General features: G+C 40.2%; 1 protein-coding gene across 1 annotated transcript in view; it reads right to left on the reverse strand.

The window, feature by feature from the left end:
• The window catches only part of FAM107B (family with sequence similarity 107 member B), a 280,431-nt gene extending 266,363 nt beyond the window's left edge, over positions 1-14,068 (reverse strand). The window contains exon 1 of the mRNA XM_036307321.1: positions 13,655-14,068. Coding sequence (XP_036163214.1) covers positions 13,655-14,068 — 414 coding nt within the window. The remainder of the gene's footprint in view (positions 1-13,654) is intronic.
• Between the last annotated feature and the right edge of the window lie 5,851 nt (positions 14,069-19,919).

Here is a 19,919-nt window from a genome sequence, read left to right on the forward strand (position 1 = left end):
TACTGTTCTCCACAGTAGCTGTACCAGTCTGCATTCCCACCAGCAGTGCACGAGGGTTCCTTTTTCTCCACATCCTCGCCAGCACTTGTCATTTGTTGATTTGTTGATGATAGACATCCGGACAGGTGTGAGATGATATCTCATTGTCATTTTGATTTGCATCTCTCAGATGATTCGTGGCTTAGAGCATGTTTTCATATGTCTCTTGGCTTTCTGTATGTCAACTTTGAAAGGGGTCTATTTAAGTCCTTTGCCCATTTTTTAATTGGACTGTTTATTTTCTTTTTGTTAAGATGTATGAGTTCCGTATAAATTTTGGAGATTAGGCCCTTACCGGATATACATTGGCAAATATGTTCTCCCATGGAGTGGGCTTTCTTATTGTTTTGTTGATGGTTTCTTTTGCTGTGCAAAAGCTTTTTATTTTGATGTAGTCCCATTGGTTTATTTTCTCCTTAGTTTCCATTGCCCTAGGAGCTGTATTGGTAAAGATATTGCTACGACATATGTCTGATTATTTTGCTGCCTGTGGGTTCTTCTAAGATTTTTATGGCTTCCCATCTTACATTTAAGTCCTTTAACCATTTTGAGTTTATTTTGGTGTATGGTGTAAGTTGGTGGTCTAGTTTCATTTTTTTGTATGTATCTGTCCAATTTTTCTAACATCATTTATTGAAGATACTCTCTTGATTCCATTGTATGCTCTTGCCTCCTTTGTCAAATATTAATTAAGCATAATGACTTGGGTCGATTTCTGGGTTCTCTGTTCTGTTCCATTGGTCTATATGTCTGTTCTTGTGCCAGAACCAGGCAGTTTTGAGAACAGTGGCTTTGTACTATGGCTTGACATCTGGTAATGTGATCCCTCCAACTTTGTTCTTCTTTCTCAAAATTGCTGTGGCTATTTGGAGTCTATTTTTATTCCATATGAATTTTTGGAGAGTTTGTTCTAGATCTGTGAAATATGCTGTTGGTATCTTAATGGGGATTGCATTGAAGCTATAGATTGCTTTGGGTAGTGTAGACATTTTAATGATGTTGATTCTACCAATCCATAAACATGGTATCTTCTTCCATCTGTTTATGTATTCCTCTATCTCTTTTGTCAATGTCCTGTAGTTTTCTGAGTACAGGTCTTTTACCTCCTTAGTTAAGTTTATTCCTAGGTATCTTAACTTTTTTGTTGTTGCAATGGTAAATGGCATTGTGTTTTTGTTTGTTTGTTTGTTTGTTTCTCTTTCTGTGAGTTCATTCTTGGTATATAAAAAAGCCATAGATTTCTGGAAGTTAATTTTGAGTCCTGCTACATTGCCAAATTCATTTATTAAGTCTAGTAGGTTTTTGATGGAGTCTTTGGGGTTTTCTATGTGTAATATCATGTCACATGTGAATAAGGAGAGTTTTACTTCTTCTTTTCCAATTTGGATGCCTTTTATTTCTTCTTCTTGTCTGATCACTATGGCTAGAACTTCCAGTACTATGTTGAACAGGAGTGGCGAGAGTGGGCATCCCTGTCTTATTCCTGTTTTAGGGGAAATGGTTTTAATGTTTGCCCATTGAGTATGATGTTGGCTATCGGCTTGTCATATATGGATTCTATTATGTTGAGGTATGATTCCTCTATATCCACCTTGCTGAGAATTTTTATCAAGAAAGGGTGTTGAATTTTGTCAAATGCTTTTTCTGCATCAGTTGATACGATTATATGGTTTTCATCACTCAATTTGTTTATGTGATGTATCACATTTCTTGATTTGCAGATATTATACCAGTCTTGCATCCCCAAAATAAATTCCACTTGGTCATGGTGTATGATATTTCTAATGTAATGCTGGATCTGATTTGCTACAATTTTATTGAAGATTTTAGCATCTATGTTCATCAGAGATATTGGCGTGTAATTCTTTGTCTTTGTAGTGTCTTTATCGGGTTTTGGTATTAGAGTAATGCCGGCTTCATAGAAAGGGCTTGGAAGTGTGCCTTCCTCTTGAATTTTTTGAAATAGTCTGAGGAGGGCAGGTTTCAGTTCTTCTTTTAAAAGTCCCCTGTGAAGCCATCTGGTCCAGGGCTTTTGTTTTCTGGAAGATTTTTGATTACTGCTACAATTTCCTCCATAGTTATCAGCCTATTCAAGTGTTTTGATTCTTCTTGACTGAGTTTTGGAAGGTTGTATTTTTCTAGGAATATGTCCATTTTTTCTAGGTTGACCAGTTTGTTGGAATAGAGTTGCTCAGTATTTTTTACAATCCTTTGTATTTCTGTGGGGTCTGATGTTATTTTACCTCTTTTATTTCTGATTTTGTTTATTTGGGTCCTCTCTCTTTGCTTCTTGGTGACCCTGGCTAGAGCTTCATCAATCTTGTTTATCCTTTCAAAGAACCAGGTCTTGGTTTCATTGATCTTTTGTATTGAGTTTTTGTCCCTTATGTCATTTATTTCCACTCTAATATTTAGTATTTCCTTCCTTCTGCTTACTCTGGGCTTTTCTGTTGCTCTCTTTCTAATTCTTCAAGTTGCAGAGTTAGACAATTGCTTGCTTTTTCAGGTAGTCATGCAATGCTATTAACTTCCCTCTCAGGACTGCTTTTACTGTGTCCCTAGAGTTTGGATTGTTGTGTTTTTGTTGTCATTTGTTTCCAGGATGTTTTTTATTTCTTCTTTGATCTTTTTGGTAACCCTATCATTGTTTAATAGCATGCTATTTAGTTTCCAAGTGTTTGAATTTTTGTGATTGTTTTTATTGTACTTGATTTCTAATATTATGCCATTGTGATCTGAGAAGATGCTTGATATGATTTCAATCTTCTTGAATTTGAAGAGACTTTGCCTGTGTCTCAATATGTGGTCTATTTTTGAAAATGTCCCATGTGCACTTGAGAAGAATTTATATTCTGTAGCTTTGGGGTGAAATGTTCTGAAGATGGTGATTAAGTCCATTTGATCTAGTGAGTCATTTAAGATTGCTGTTTCTTTCCTGATTTTTTGTCTAGAGGATTTATCCAGTGATGTCAGTGGGGTGCAAAAGTCCTCTACTGTGATTGTATTGCTGTCTATCTCTCCCCTGATATCTTTCAGAAGAGTTTTTTTTTATGTATTTTGATGCTCCTGCATTGGGTGCATATATGTTAACCAGAGTTATATCCTCTTGTTGTATCGATCCCTTTAATATTATGAAGTGGCCTTCCTTGTCTCTTGTTAGGGTCTTCACTTTGAGGTGTATTTTGTCTGATATAAGTATTGCTACCCCAGCTTTTTGTTCATTACCATTTGCCTGAAAAATATACTTCCATCTCTTCATTTTCAGTCTGTGTGAGTCCCTTGTTCTGAAGTGGATCTCTTGTAGACAGCATATGTGTGGGTCATGTTTTCTTTTCCATTCAGCCACTCGATGTCTTTTGATTGGAGCATTTAGTTGGTTTACATTTAAAGTTATTATTGATAGGTACTTGTTTGTAGCCAATTTTTATTCTTTATGCCTGTGTTCCTTCTTCCCTTTCTATTTTTTCTTTTTACAACAGTGCCTTTAGCATTTCTTTCATTGCCAGCTTGATGGTGATAAACTCCATTAGCCTTTTTTTGTCTGTGAAGCTCCTAATTTCTCCTTATATTTTGAATGATAGCCTTGCTGGATAGAGTATGCTTGGATTCAGTCCCTTGCTTTGCATCACTTTGTATACTTCATCTCTTCCCTTCTGGCCTGATGTGTTTCTGTTGAGAAATCATTTGATAATTTAATAGGAGATCCCTTGTAGGTAATTCTCTGTCTCTCTCTTGCAGCCTCTAAGATTCTCTCTTTGTTGTTAATGTTTGCCATTGTAATTACACCATGTCTTGGTGTGGGTCTTTTTGAGTTCATCTTGTTTGGGACTCTGTGCTTGTGTGATTTTTTCTTCCACATATCAGGGAAGTTTTCTGTCATTGTTTCTTTAAATATGTTCTCTAATCCTTGCTGTTCTTCTTGTCCTTCTGGCACCCCTATTATACGTATGTTACTTCGTTTCATCTTGTCCCAAAGCTCCTTAAGGCTTTCCTCCTACTTTCTAATTTTTTTCTCTAGTTGCTGTTCAGATTGGGCTTTTTTCTCTACCTTGTCTTCTAACTCACTAATTCTGGCCTCTGCCTCTCCTAGCCTACTCTTGAAGCTTTCCATTATGTTTTTTATTGTAGCTATATCACTTTTATTTTTCTTGATTCTTTCATAGGTTGTTCATTTCTCGTCCATCTGGTTTATGAACTGTATGACCATTATTCTTAATTCTTTTTCTGACTCTGTTTCATTTACTTCCTTTTTTGGAGGGGTTGTTCCTCCTTTTCTTTCCTTTGGGGATTGTTTCATTGTCTCGCCATTTTTGCTAGCACCAAACGGTCCAGGCACTGAGTTGCAGGGGCCTGAGCCCAAGAGTCACAGGAGAGCTCAGGTCCCAAGATGCACAGCTGCTGTGTATTGGCAGGGGTCCTGCACACACCAAGATTCAGAGTTGGGCATGCTTGGGGGCCAGTTATGTGGCTGCCATGCATCAGCAGCAACCCTGCATGCATGCACCAAGAGTTAGAGTCACAGGTCTGCTCATCACAGGTGTGCCCAGGACCTGGGTCACGTGGCCACAGCAGGTCAGTGAGAGCCCTGTGCCTGTGCGCACCCAGAGTCAGTCACAGGCACTCGGGGGCCAGGTGGCATGGTCACCACAGGTCAACAGGAGGTCTGCTCATGCACTACTGCAGCAGATCAGTGGGAGGGTAACATGCTCTGGGACTCACAGGAGCCTGCGGCCAGGATGGCTGGAGTGTCAGTGTCAGTGGTCTGCAGCTGTGGAAGCAGGTCTTTGTCCAGAGTGGCTATAGAGTCCCAGTTTGCATCTGAGGCCTGTCTGGGTGGTGGTGAAGCTGGGCTCCTGGTCACAGCAGCTCTGACCTTCAAGATGGCATGGTTTCTGTGCCAGCACCGGCCACCTGGGAGTGCTTGTAGCGGCAGAAGTGACTGCCCATCTAAGACAGCCTGGTCCGCCAGTCCTACAGGATCTAACTGTACCTCAATCACTCACACACACACCACACACATCCACACACTCCCCTTTCACTCCCTCACTCTCTCACACTCTCTCTCTCACTGCTTTCCTGCCAGTCGCCATCTTTGCAAGTCTGTGTTTTTGATGTGGTTGTAGAAGAAGGAGAGTACCTATGCCACCATCTTCACTGGAAGTCCCTGACACATATTTCAACATGAATAAACCTTGAGAACATTATGCTAAGTGAAATGAGCTAGATATAAAGAACAAATAGTGTATGATTCCACTTACATGAAGTAATAGAATAGTTAAATTCACAGAGACAGAAAATAGAATGGTGGTTGCCAGAGGATGGAAAGAAGGGTGAATAGGGGTTGAGTTGGAGAAGATGAAAAAAGTTCTGCAAATGGATAGTAGTTAAGGTTTTGCAACAGTGTGAACATACTGAATGCCTCAGAACTGTACACATTAAAATAATTAAAATTGAGAGAGGAACCAGATGGCAACATAGGTAAACATCTGTACTTGCTGCCTCCCACAACCACATGAAAATTACAAAACAACTATCATCCAGAACTGCGGGAAAGCTGACTGAGTGGAAATACTACAACTAGAGAGGTAAAGAAGAAAATGCATTGAGACTGGTAGAAGGCACAAAGGTGCAGAACGGGCTGGTCTGGTACCTGGGTGTGCTGCTTTTTTAATCAGGAGGGAGATCGCCTTTTTGGAGGCTGCCTAGAGGAGCAAGGAGTCCCAGCCCCACACAAGACCCCCAGCCCAGGGTTCCAAAGCTAAGGAAAGAAGTCCCTAAGGGCAGTAAGAACTAGGACTGTAAAAACCAGTGCAGATTGAGGCTGAGTGACACACAGGCTGCTAGAGACCCAGCTGCTCCTCTTAAAAGGCTGGCACCATGAACTGAATTTACAAGCTCCAGCCTGCTCTGAGCTCCAGTGCCAGGTGAGGCTCTGGGGGACCCAGACAGATACAGGGAGAAACTGGACTGTCTGGCATCAGGGCAGGAACATGGGGATGGCTTTCTTACAGATAGAGGTGTTCGCACCAGTCATTGTTCCTATGCTGGGACCTCCCCGGTGAAGTGCTGACTGGCAGACATTTTGGTTCGCTCCATTCTGGAAGTTCCCTGAGACCTTGCCCCACCCAATTTACAACCCCACCCAAGCTGTGTGCAGTGGCTTTTGCATATGAATGGCCTGACCATTCTCAGCCTAAAACCTGTCAAACAAGCCTCAGCTGGGTCAGGGAGCCCCAAAGCTATCAATAAAAGGCCCAAGGCCGGCACCAGCACCAGCCTTCCTTGCTTCACAGCTAGGCCTCATCTGGGCACTTCCAAACCCGATACAAAGAGGAGAAATCTGCAGATTTCTCTGTAGCTCCTACTGGGTGGCGGCAGGCAGTGGCTGACTTTGCACCTCCTTGGAAATCCAAGAGTCAGTGTACCCAGTGATCAGTGTGAGACCATACCAGATTATAACTCTTCACATCCATAAGTGACACACTCAAGGGACAGACTCAGTGAGCACCAAAGCCCCACTGAAGCAAGTCCTGCCCCATAAGGGTGTCTTCTGCACAGCTGCTTTCCCACTGTAGTTGCAGCTGGTCCCTAAGCCAATAGGGCTGGAGGTCAATTCCTCCCAGTGATACCAACAGCAATCAAGGCTCAACTACAACAACACTGTGCACACAACCCACAAAGGGGTGCACCAAGAGTTTCCACCTCAGGTGATTGGGGAGGCTGAGCCACTAGGCCCTATAGGACACCTACTATACAAGGCCACTCTATCAACTCAAGGAGACTTAGCAGCTACACAATACATAGAAACAAACATAAGGAAGCAGCCAAAATGCAGAGACAAAGAAACATGTCACAAATGAAAGAAATGGAAGAAAGAAAACTACTGGATATAGAGTTCAAAGCCACATTTATAAGGTTATTCAAGAATCTTCTAGAAACCTCTGAGGAACTTAGTGAGACCTTCAAGGATCTTAGTGAGAATGCTAAAAAAATGGAAAAGGACCAGTCAGAAATTAAGCATACACTAACTGAAATAAAGAATAATATACAGGGATTAAACAGTAGACTAGAGGATCCCAAGAATTAAGTCAATGATTTGAAATTTGAGGAAGCAAAAAAACACTCAACCAGAAGAGCAAAAAGAAAAAAGAATCCAAAAATATGAAGATAGCGTCAGAAGCCTCTGAGACAACTTCAAGCATACCAGCATCCAAATTATGGGGGTGCTAGAAGAAGAGAGAGAGCAAGATATTGAAAACCTATTTGAAGAAATAATGACAGAAAACTTCCCCTACCTGGTGAAAGAAATAGACTTACAAGTCCAGGAAGCACAGAGAACCCCAAACAAAAGGAATCCAAAGAGGACCACACCAAGGTACATCATAATTAAAATGCCAAGGGCAAAAGACAGAGAATCTTAAAAGCAGCAAGAAAAAACCAGTTACCTACAAGGGAGTATCCATATGACTCTTAGCTGATTTCTCAACAGAAACTATGCAGGCCAGAAGGGAGTGGCAAGTAATATTCAATGATGAATAGCAAGAACCTACAACCAAGAATACTCTACTCAGTAAAGCTATCATTCAGAATTCAAAGTCAGATAAAGAGCTTCACAGACAAGTAAAAGCTAAAGGAGTTCATTACCACCAAACCAGTATTATAAGGAATGCTGAAGGGTATTCTTTAAGAAGAGGAAGAAGAAATAGGTAAAGATAAAAAATTATGAACAACAAAGTGACAAAAAATACATATCTATCAACAAGTGAATCTAAAAATCAAATGAATAAAAAATCCGATGAACAGAATAAACTGGTGAATGGAATAGAATCAGGGGTTGTAAGTGGAACAAACTGACGATTCTCAGAGGGAAGGGGTTGTGGGGGTGCGAAAAGAGATTAGACAAAGATCTTATATGCATGTATGCAGTACCTATGGACACAGACAATAGGGTGGCAAGGGCCTGGGGTGGGGTGGGAACTGGGAGGTGGGGAGCTATGGGGCGAAAAAAGAGGTACATCTGTAATAATTTCAACAATAAATATTTTTTGAAAATAATAATAATTAAAATTGTAAATTTGAGTTATATGTATTTTACTGTAATAAAATAACGTAGCTCCCCTTCCTCTGAGTCTATACTCTTCAAAAAATTTCTAGTTGTCATTTCTTTTATGTCTAATTTTCCTGTGGAGAAAACACATGGCTTAGTCAGCCCTTTCCTGACAGTCCTCAAGACTTACAAGTAACACAACATTCTAATTTATACATCAGGCTCTTGTAAGTGTGGGTACCAAGAAGCTATCTTTGCCCAGCTGATGTTGCTCAGCGGTTTAGTGTCAACCCATGAATCACAGTTCAATTCCTAGTCAAGGCACATACCCAGGTTGCAGGCTCAATCCCCAGTAGGGGGCTTTCAGGAGGCAGCTAATCAATTATTCTCTCTCATCATGGATGTTTATCTCTCTCTCCCCTTCCCTTCCTCTCTGAAATCAATAAAAACATTTTTAATGGGGCTATCTTTTAGGTAAGGATAACTGATAAAAGTGTCTAGAGAGCTGAAACTCGGACCCTAGAAAGCAGTGACTACCTGAGCCTCTGAGGCTTGGGCCAGGCCACCATCTGGGTTCCAGGGATGTCCTAACTCCAAGATGGGCCTTGTTTACCATCCTCTAAAAAAAGTTTTTATTGATTTTAGAGAGTAAGGGATAGAGAGGTAGAAACATTGATGAGAGAGAAACATTGATTGGCTGCCTCCTGCATGCCCCCTACTTAGGATCAAACCCACAACCCTGAAATGTGCACTGACTGGGAAGCAAACTGGTGATGTCTTGGTTCATGGGTCAATACTCAACCACTGAGTCACCCCAGCCCTGCTTCCCTTATTTTTTGTAAAACAGACTTTTAGTTAGAATACTCAGGAATGATTTCCTAAACCACAGTTACTTTCTCTTCCTGTGTGAGGCTGGCTATGTTGTTTGAGTAAGAACAAGATAAAAACTTACAACTGAAAGACCTTCTGAAACTACCCAACTATTCTGAAACCAATCAGTGTGGAAGCTGTGTCTTTCTTAAACTGCCACCATTGTTAAGGGACAGAGAGCGAGGAGAAAGACAGTACCATTCAACTAAAAGGCTGCAGTGTTAGGTTCTATGTGAAATTATAAAAGAATAAGGAAGAAACCGGTTCTCCTCCATATATTTCAGCCTCCCCTGTCTTCCCAAGGCTAAGATAGGACACTCTTTCATGTGCCCCTGTGGCATCCAGTATTGACCCATAAGCTTCTCTGCATTGATACTGCCCCTTTACCTAACTGTATTTCCCACCAGAATATGAGAAACTTCAGGGGCTGTGTCTTAATCATCTTTGTTTCCCCAGGGCTAGTGCTGTCCTGATGCACAGTAAGAACACATAACTCTCGGCTAAAAGAAATAAATAACATACTTCTGTGTTTCATTGGATCAATGACCCTACCAATTATAAGACACTTCAATTGTAACACTGCTAAGAAAGAAAAAAAATCATAATCAGAAGATATAAGACATTCTAACTTTAGGATTGTGATCACCTTGATTTCCTGCCTGGAACGGGGAAGAGATTACCTAAAAAAGGTTGAAGACTAATCAGCATCACTTTATAAATAGACATGTGCACACAGAAACATTCCCTTTTTACTTAGTTCACTTGGCTTTTCTACCTTGAGCTTTTCCTCTAAGACCAGATATTGCTTCAAATTTAATTGAATCACCCTTGTATCTGAACACCAGTTAACTAAAGATAGATAGAGGGACTCATTTGTCCCCATTTCTTAGCTATGGTTATGTTCTGAGGCTGAACTCAACAACAAAAAGTGAAAAAAGTATTATTTGTTGCCTTTACCAAGGCAGCTTAAATGTGGAGATCAGTGCATCCAAAAGGGAAACATTTTTGTCATCAGGCAAGATTATAATAAAAGAAGCTCATTTATCATCTAATGAGAGGAAACATGTCACAGTAAAATTACTAGGTAGTGAAAAAACTGGACTGTGCTATGGCACTTTTAATCAGAAGATCTCAAAGTAGTCCCACACTGTCATCAACAAAACCTTATCATCAGCAGGATGCAAATGAGAGTGTCCCTTTCCACCTTGTGATACACCATGAAACTAAGATCCAAAAGGTCAAGCAAATTAAGAAAAATCAAATAATTATTATTATACACAAAGATACATCCTATATAATAAAGACGTAATATGCAAATTAACCCTCACACCCTCACAAGATGGCTGCCTATGACCAGGCTGGCAGCAGGGTTAGTGAGGGATGACCAAATGACTGAACAGCAGGCTTCATGGGGCAACCAGGTCAGCAGGGGGGTTAGTGAGTGACGACCAAATGATTGAACAGCAGGCTGTATGGGGCCACCAGGATGGCAGGAGGGCTGTGAGGGGTGACTAGGCTGGCAGGGGAGGCAGTTGGGAGCAACCAGGCCAACCAGGGGGGCAGTTGGGAGCGACCAGGTTGGCAGGAGGGGGCAGTAAGAGGCAACCAGTTAGGGGCATACATGTTGGCAGAGGGTGCAGTTGGGGGCAACCAGACCTGCAGGGGGGGCTGTAAGGGGTGACCAGGCTTATGGGGGGGGGCAGTTAGGGGCAACCAGGCCAGCAGGGGGGGCAGTTAGGGGAGACTAAGCAGGCAGGCAGGTGAGCGATTAGGAGCCAGAGGCCCAGGATCATGAGAGGGATGTCCAACTGCCGGTTTAGGCCCAATCTCGAGAATCAGGCCTAAACTGGCAGTCAGACATCCCCTGAGGGGTCCCGGATTGGAGAGGGTCCAGGCTGGGTTCAAGGAACACCCCTCTCATGCATGAATTTTATGCACTGGGCCTCTAGTTTATATATAAATATGTACACATACACACAATGGAATTTAAATTTGATTGCATAGAAAGTGAGATCATGTATGAATATGTGATTGGAAATCTTCAAACACCACACAAATAATAATGAGCAGTAGAAGCCTGTTATAATTTAGAGGTCAGACTTTGGAATCAAACAGACCTGAGCTGCAATCCTGGCTCTATCACATCCCTCCTCTGTAACCTTGAGCAAGTCTTACCCTCTCTAAGTGTCAATGTCCCCATCTGTAAAATGGGAATTATAAGGAAATGTACCTCTGGGATACTCTATGTAAAGCACTTAGAAGAATTGCCCTAGCCTGTTTGGCTCAGTGGATAGAGCGTCAGCCTGCAGACTGAAGGGTCCCAGGTTCGATTCTGGCCAAGAGCACATGCCCGGGTTGCAGGCACCTTCCCCAGTGGGGGGCGTGCGGGAGGCGGCCGATCAATGATTCTCTCTCATTGATGTTTCTAGCTCTCCCTCTCCCTTCCTCTCTGAAATCAATAAAGAAAAATATTTTTTTAAAAAAATAAGAATGGCTGGCAAATAGCAAGAGCTCTGTAAATTTTAGCTCCTTGCATTTAACTAGATTAGATGCCCATTTACCATGCCCACATGACCAGTTCTTCCCACACACCCTGGCACTTAATTTTGTGGTGTTTTCATTTCATCACTCCCAGTTGGATTTCACCACCCTCTCTATTTAGTCTGTACCCCAGGGTCAACTGCTGCATTTGCTACCACATGGGGCCCTTTTTTGCCCCTCCTACCTCACCCTCCTACTATTTTTTCGTAACTCCTCAGGCTGAGATTACTTCAGTGGCTGCTCAACTCCAGTGTTCCCAACTCTAATCCAACCTACATGGCTCTACCTTTTTATCTTCCCAGAATGAAATCCTAAGGATGATGTTTCTCTATTCAAAATTCTCAGTGTCGCCACTGCCAAATGAATTAACTTTTCACTACAGCACTCAAGGCATCCCACACTGGGTCTCAATCTACCTTTCCCAGTATTTTTCCAATCTAGCCAATCTGATGTTCCTATTGCTATACTACATACCCCTGCATCCAGGATTTTGTTCATATAGTTTTCTTTTATTGAAATGTCCTCCCCTTCATCTCTGCCTTTAAAAATCCTAACCTTCTCTCTGGACCAATCTCAAATTCCACCTTCTTTACAATGTACCTTCCAGAGCCTCCAACCTCCTTTGAACCATTTATGTGTCTCTCTTTGGGACACTTCTATTTAGCCTTACCTTAGGGCTACTTCTATCATAAGGCCTATCTAACCTCTGTCATCTATCCATGGCTTCGCTCATGCCAAGTAGACAATAAATATGCATGTTACCTTGCTATGTTTAATTGGTTATATTTGAGTATACATATTTACTTTGAGGCCCTGTATCACATATGCCCCAAAGATAAAATCCAGTCAACCTTCTGTAGTTGCTTCTGTACTTTGCAATAAAGGGTAGATCCTGGGTTGCTAGAATGTTTACCCAACAGAAAGTCTTCATTCAGTTCATTAAAACAAGTACATCATTCATTCATTTAACATGTAAGAAATACAAACTTGGCCTTGACCTCCACTCAGCTAACTAGAATACTACTAAAACATCTTAATTTTAAACTGAAAATTAAACACATTTTTGAGTGGTACTTTAAAAACTACTGCAGTTCTTGCTATAGCAGAGGGCTTGGTGAAATTCTCTGTTCATTTAATCACTGTATATAAGCTTGTAGCCTGTCAAATGAAACTTCTTTAAATTATATTTTAACCCTGTCTTCATTACTTGGCAGTTTCCATTGGTAATGAGGCTTGTTGGATTCAAGTCAGCAAGTCAAACAAAAATGATTTGTTAAAGAAAAGTATTATTTTACATTAGAATATTTTAGTAATGGATCCTCAAAGACTTCTCAGTTATATAAGTCTGGTCCTAAGCTTTTTGCCAGGACTAAGACCAAAAAATGCTCAAGGGATACTTGGTATTTGGAAAACACTATTCAAGAAACCCTGCCTCTACTCTGCCTCCCTAAATTGGAATTACTAAAAACTTTGAAATGATTGTGTAGCTCAATCCAATCAGAATATCCAACAATTAAAATTCAGTAATGCCAAAAAAAAGTAAAAAGGTAAATAACTCAAGATGCTGCCTTATAAAAGTAGCAGCACTATATTTTTCAAACAACTTCTTTCTCCTGCCTTTAAGTCTCAGAAAACAATCACAGAAACACCTATAGCATGAATAGTTGCATCAGTCAGTTCCTTTGTTTATCGCTCTGTATACACTCAGTGGTCATCATTTCCAAATTTGCCCAGATTGCTTTGATATCACCCAATTTATTTTAAATAGAGGCAAATTCTTAAATTCTATAATCCAACCCCACACAGTGTGCATTTTTATATAAAATCACAGACCAGTTTAAAAAAAAAAAAAAGGTTTCCCAGACGATATTACCCCTAATATTTTATTGAGACACTGTTGGCTCTGCAGCACCATAGGCAACTAAATAAAGGTCAATATTGGTCATTGCTAAAGCCCCAGTGCTATTGTCCTTGCCTCCCTCCACATCCTTTGAGAACTTTAAGAGGCTTTACACACTTCCTCTCACTAGTAAGAGCTCCCCTCAATGTCTTATTTACTTATAATGTTAAACAACTTTGTTCCCTGAAGTCATTCACCAATTTATCAGAACTCTCCTCCAACATCATTCCTTCTATAACATCATCGGGAATACTCACCATTGGAATTTCAATAACTGATGGTCTGGGGATAGAAGTCTGAAAAGTAACTACTTCACAGTCCAATTCACCATCTGGAGACCCAGGCACATCCTCAGAGGTCTCATCAGGCTGGACAGCAGTGTGGTTACTTGAATTCCGATTTGCATTGCCATTTCTATCTAAATAGGTACCAGAATCTCGCCTTTTCTCTGGAGTTCCTTCTTCCCCTTTTGGGTGACCTCGGTGTCGACATGCTTTGGCCTTGGGCTGATCATAGATGGTGGAATGAGTATCAGGCACTATGGGCTGATCACAGGGAGCATTCTCCCTCGTATTCCCAAAACAGGCCAGCAGAGCTGAACATGGAAATGGATGCATCCTTCTAGATGGAGATTTCAGTCTTTTGGCGAGCCTTGCTTTCCACGTGGACATGACCTGCAGTGAAACATGACAAAGTTCATTCTTTAGAAAGAAAAATCTCCAGGGGTTCAGATGACCTCCAGTTTCCTTATTGTAAATAACTATTTCCTTGCCTGAAGAGAAGGACTTTCTAGTAGTTGCCCCTAAATAGATTAGAATGTGGCAAGGCCACCCTCCCTGAGAGTCACTCAGCGGCCATCACCCTTCGAACGCGCTCCTCCTGGACGATTCGCTGAAGAAGGCTGTCTGCGAGGTATGTGGTTGGCTCAGGTTACAGTCCCCAGGCAGGGCAAACGCTTCAGTGTAAGGTAGTGCCAAGTCAATAGACAGTTGCTTCAGGTTACCTTGGAAGCATAAAGATAATGTAGCCTGATAGTATCCACTATAATAGCGTCAGCCTGTGTATCAATAACATCATAACAGCCACATAACCTTCTTCAGTTACCCCTTTCAAATATTTATTCCTCCAAACAAAACAACCCCACCCAGATATCTATCACAAATGAAGACCCCCAAGAGGATCCTCGACCTTGGCAGCTATTTCATTATTAAAATGGGAGGCAGACTCAAATCTTTTGTCTGGAGAGATCCAAGTTTGGATTTGATGTCACAAGAACTTTTCTGGATCTTTCCTGAATCTTTGCCTCAAACTTCCTGGGTTCAGGATCCACAATTGCCCCTCCTGGTAACTATAATATGTCTTTGTTAACTTGCTTTTTTACTATCATGCTGAGTCCCTGATTAATTTTCAACAACACCAAAAGAAAAACACAAATAAAATGGGCCCATGTACTGTTAACACAGGTATTATGTGTGAATGTGTGTTCTGTTCATCTACTGTATATATTAATTCCGAAAATAACACCTTTTTGAACATACGTCTTCTACTTTTCAACACATTAATATGTAAATGGTGAAAAATAATAATTATAACCATATTCTAAGACAGTGTTCAAAATGGAGATTTTTTTCCCCCTTAGCCAAGAATCTGCTAGAAATGTTAGAGAAATACAATACTGTAATGGTTTTACCATTAATAGTGATTTTTAGGTCAAGATTTCAGGGTATATTACTCATTCTAACTTATTTGGTTGCTCTCTCTCTTTTAATTTAATATCAAGATGTGCTCTTCACCAACAGTAGGGGGGCAGGGACATGTGCTGGGGGGGTGGCTAGGGAGAGGTCAATGGAGGATAAAGGAGACATATGTAATACTTTCAACAGTAAAGAATTTAAATTTAAAAAAAAGATGTGCTCTTAAGCCCAGACAGGTGGTAGATATTATAGCACTAAATCCCCATGTTACAGAAGCAGAAACCGATTCTTTGAAGTTTCAGGAAGCAAGGTTAAGCTACTGAGGAGGGCCGGTTAAAAGCCCAAGATCCCTGCTACTCTATCTGGTCTTTGAGTCTCATTCGGCCTGGAAATCATCTTATCAATGTAGCATCTGTACTTGTAATATGTCTTGAATAGGCTGTTACACAAGAAGCCACACATGACTTGAGAAAGAGTAAATACAGCATCAAATGCAGGCTTTATTTTAATCTTTACCAAAACTTGGAAATAATGTATAAAAAGCTGTCACTTACTTAGAGGATACCATGAAGCAGCCAATGTGCTACCAGAACTTCCAGTATTGAAAAATCATTCTCCTTTTAATACTCAAGTACGAGCAGTCCTACAGGGCAGCAGGAAGTCCAGGCATTAGCACAAGTGTTCCTAGGGAGCCCTAGGAATTGTGTTTGTCTCTTTTCAGCCCTGGTTGCTTCTGTGACCTCAGACAGGATGACTCCATGATGCTTCTCTCACTTGTGCCTTCTCCTATGTCCCCTCCCTCCCAACCATGCTTACAGTAAGGCTAGGCTGTAATAAGACTTTATTGAAGAGTTAAGGGTGTTAGGAAGGGATTTAAAAGAAGAAAAAATAATTCTTAAGCCTATTTTCATTCACTCACTCATTTAGTCACTCAACTATGTGTCAAACTAAAGCGACAGCAGTTAACAATGCCACTCTCAAGTGGCCACATTTTGTGGACCACCGGGTAAGAAAGCTCCAAGCCCCTCCCTCAGCTCAGCTGTATCTCTCTCTCTTCTTGTTCCCATTTGCAGCCCTGTGTGGGTTTTACCTTATCTCCACCAAAAGTCATGCCAGAGCAGGGGTGGGCAAACTTTTTGACTCAAGGGCCACAATGGGTTCTTAAACTGGACTGGAGGGCCGGAACAAAAGCATGGATGGAGTGTTTGTGTGAACTAATATAAATTCAAAGTAAACATCATTACATAAAAGGGTACGGTCTTTTTTTTTTTTTTTTAGTTTTATTCATTTCAAACCAGCCGGATCTGGCCCAAGGGCCGTAGTTTGCCCACGGCTGTGCCAGAGGCACTCGCCAGAGTGCTGCTCCAGCCCACCATAAATCTGACTTGTTGTTTTTTTCACTAGTGCAATTGTAAGTCTTTTTTTTCTTTTCTTTCTCTTCTTTTCCTCTTATTTTTCATTGTTTTTTATTTACAGTGGCCTCTTTTTTGCTAGTGTGGTTGCTAAGCTTCACCTAAAATAATAACATTAGCAGATAATAGTTACTGAGTGTTTATTATCAGACATGAATCTCAGCAAATTGACTCATTTAATCCTTACAGCCCTAGGAGAAAGGTGATATTATTAATTCTCATTTTTACTCATTAGAAAAACAAGACACAGAAATTTAAGTAACTTGCCCAAGGTCACAGCCATGGTGAGGCAGAGAGCCAGGATTATGAGCCCAGGCAGCCTGGCCCCAGAGTTCATGCTTTTAACCACTATGCAATATCACTTTACACACACACACACACACACACACACACACACACTACAAAGAGAAACTTTCCAAAAACCTTCAATCCATTGTAGGAATTTATTCTACAAATATATATATATGCATAGAGACACGTCAAGAAATGTTCATAATAGCAGTATTGGTAGACAAATATTTTATTGTTAATCAGTAGAAGACAAGTTAATATATAAGAAAACATCTATACTAGCAATTTTCAACCAGTGTGCAGCAAGAATTTTTAAAACATGTAATATCTGACTACTTAGTCAGAGGCACTGACCTCTTTTCCCAAATAAAATAAATTACAACAGTCAACACAACAATAGTTGTCCAGTGTTAATGCCCAGTCCTGAGACATACATATATAGATCATATAATAGAGTTGCATCTTATTGGTCATGTCACATAATAAAATTGCATCTGATTAGTTAATTCTTGTACCAGAAATCCTTATATAGAAGTATAGGCACCAATGTTTTTAACAAGTCACTGTAGAGCAAAAAGGGTAGGTAATTACTTTTTTTAAATCAATAAATATTATACCTTTTTTTCAGATCTGCAAAAATATATTTTTGGTATGCCGCAGAATTTTAGTAATTAATTTATTGTGCCATGAAATGAAAAAGGTTGAAAACACTGATTTATACAACTGATTACTATGCAGCTATTAAAAAGAAGTTATGTATTTAATATTGTGTGCTAATTAAGCACATGTATTCATTCATATCATGCCCTTTCTAAGAAAACATTAAATAACAGTAATGGATTTTCTTTTAAGGACTTAAATCCACAACACAATAAATAGAAAAAGGCCATTCATATATAAGAAAACTCAACAAATTCCTGTAGAACAAAAAGGAGACAGAATATTATCAATTAATGAGGGAAAAAAGCCAGCCGGCAGAGTAGAACTCCAAAGAAGCTCTTGACTTGTGCAACAGGTACAATGGAGCTTAAGAGTAGGTCTGAAAATGTGTGATTTATTGAAGGTCTAATTATGGAAATCAAAAGTTTCCTATACCCTTCTCTGTCTGCTACAAAATTAATAGCTAAAATGAAAATATGAGTGAATAAAATTAAATTATTAAAGAAATAAATAAGTAAATAAAATAAAAATTAAGGTAGGGTCTTAAACTATTTAATGAACTATCTAATCAACTCTTATCTAAACTATTTAATGAACTATCTAATGAACTAATAAGAGTAGCTTGTGTGGATGTCAGTATCCAATAATAGAGTCTTTTGGTCTATTTAGGATCCAACATAATAGCAGAAAGCTTCCTGCCAGTTAAAGTGAACTGATCTTTTTGCTAGTGTGGTTGCTAAGTCCTGCCAGCATTCACAGAGCTCCCAATCAACGTTCAAACTCCTTCCTCCCTTTTGTAAAGATACAAATAGATTAGAAGACATGACAAGAAATTTTAAAATAATTGCAGCATCAGTGACAACAACCAAGGTAAACAAAAAAGGATCCTAGCAAGGAAAAGTGAGGAAATGGCAGTTGGGTAAGCAACAATATCTGCCATTCAGAGTACAGTGCTTTACAAGTATGCAGTGGACTACAATGCTCCTGGATTCTGAGCAATGGATGGAGAGGAAAAGGGGAGAATCTTTACAAATGGATACCAAGAACAATCTCTTTGAGTGCCGGGAGCCAATTCCAGCCTGTCATAATTGCAAGAGTTTCATCAAAAGGTTGATGGAACTTGGGGACTCAACAGGATTGAGTCACACATGTAGTCACCTGTTGGGAATGGCTGAGGGCATTTCCCCAAACCTGAAAAGGGATGATTGCTGCTGCCAGACAGCTCAGGGCATCTTAATCTACATGTTATTGCCTCCTACTGGCCTAACACCTGAACAGCCATAGGCTAATTCTTCCATTCTGATGTCTCTGTATACGGAAAACTGACCCTTTGAAGTGTATATCTCTTGTATCTATACCTTGAGTACTATGAAATGGCCTTCCTTATCTCTTGTTATGGCACTCACTTTGAGGTTTATTTTGTGAGATATAAGTGTTGCTACTTCAGCTTTTATTTTCATTTTCGTTTGCCTGAAAAATATTTTCCATCCCTTCATTTTCAGTCTGTGCAAATCCCTTGTTCTGAGGTGGGTCTCTTGTAGACAGCATTTATATGGGTGATGTTTTCTTATCCATTCAGTCACTCGATGTCTTTTGATTGGAGCATTTAATCCATTTATGTTTAAGGTTATTATTGATAGGTACTTGTTTGTAGCCATTTTTATTCTTTATGCCTGTGTTCCTTCTTTTCTTTGTATTTTTTTCTTTTTACAATAGTCCCTTTAGCATTTCTTGCATTGCTGGATTGTTAGTGATAAACTCCCTTAGCCTTTTTTTGTCTGTGAAGCTCCTGATTTCTCCTTCAATTTTGAATGATATAGTCTTGCTGGATAGAGTATGCTTGGATTCAGTCCCTTGCTTTGCATCACTTTGTATACTTCATCCTTTTCCCTTCTGGCCTGATATGTTTCTGTTGAGAAATCATTTGATAATCTAATGGGAGATCCCTATAGGTAACTCTCTGTCTCTCTCTTACAGCTTTTAAGATTCTCTCTTTGTCATTAACCTTTTGTGGTCCAATTTTATTTTTGGAATTCAAATACTCTGGTCCAAATTAATTGAAGGGATTGAATGTTGAACCAGTTTACGGTGTCGACCTCAGCCTCGACGTTGGACCTGCTCCTAGCACCTGGTCTGTCGAGTCAGCCTCCACATTGGACCGAAAAGGGTTAATGTTTGCCATTGTAATTATGCCATGTCTTGGTGTGGGTCTTTTTGGGTTCATCTTGTTTGAGGCTCTCTGTGCTTGTGTGACTTTTTCTTCCCCAAATCAGGGAAGTTTTCTGTCATTCTTTTTTTAAATAGGTTTTCTAACCCTTGCTCCTCTTCTTGTCTTTCTGGCACCCCTATTGTATGTATGTTACTTCATTTCATGTTGGCCCAAAGCTCCCTTAGGCTCTCCTCCTGCTTTCTAATTTTTTCTCTAATTGCTGTTCAGATTGGGTGTGTTTTTCTGCCCTGTCTTT

Source organism: Myotis myotis, unplaced genomic scaffold (genome assembly GCF_014108235.1).
Source record: "Myotis myotis isolate mMyoMyo1 unplaced genomic scaffold, mMyoMyo1.p scaffold_m19_p_46, whole genome shotgun sequence".
Taxonomy (NCBI): domain Eukaryota; kingdom Metazoa; phylum Chordata; class Mammalia; order Chiroptera; family Vespertilionidae; genus Myotis; species Myotis myotis.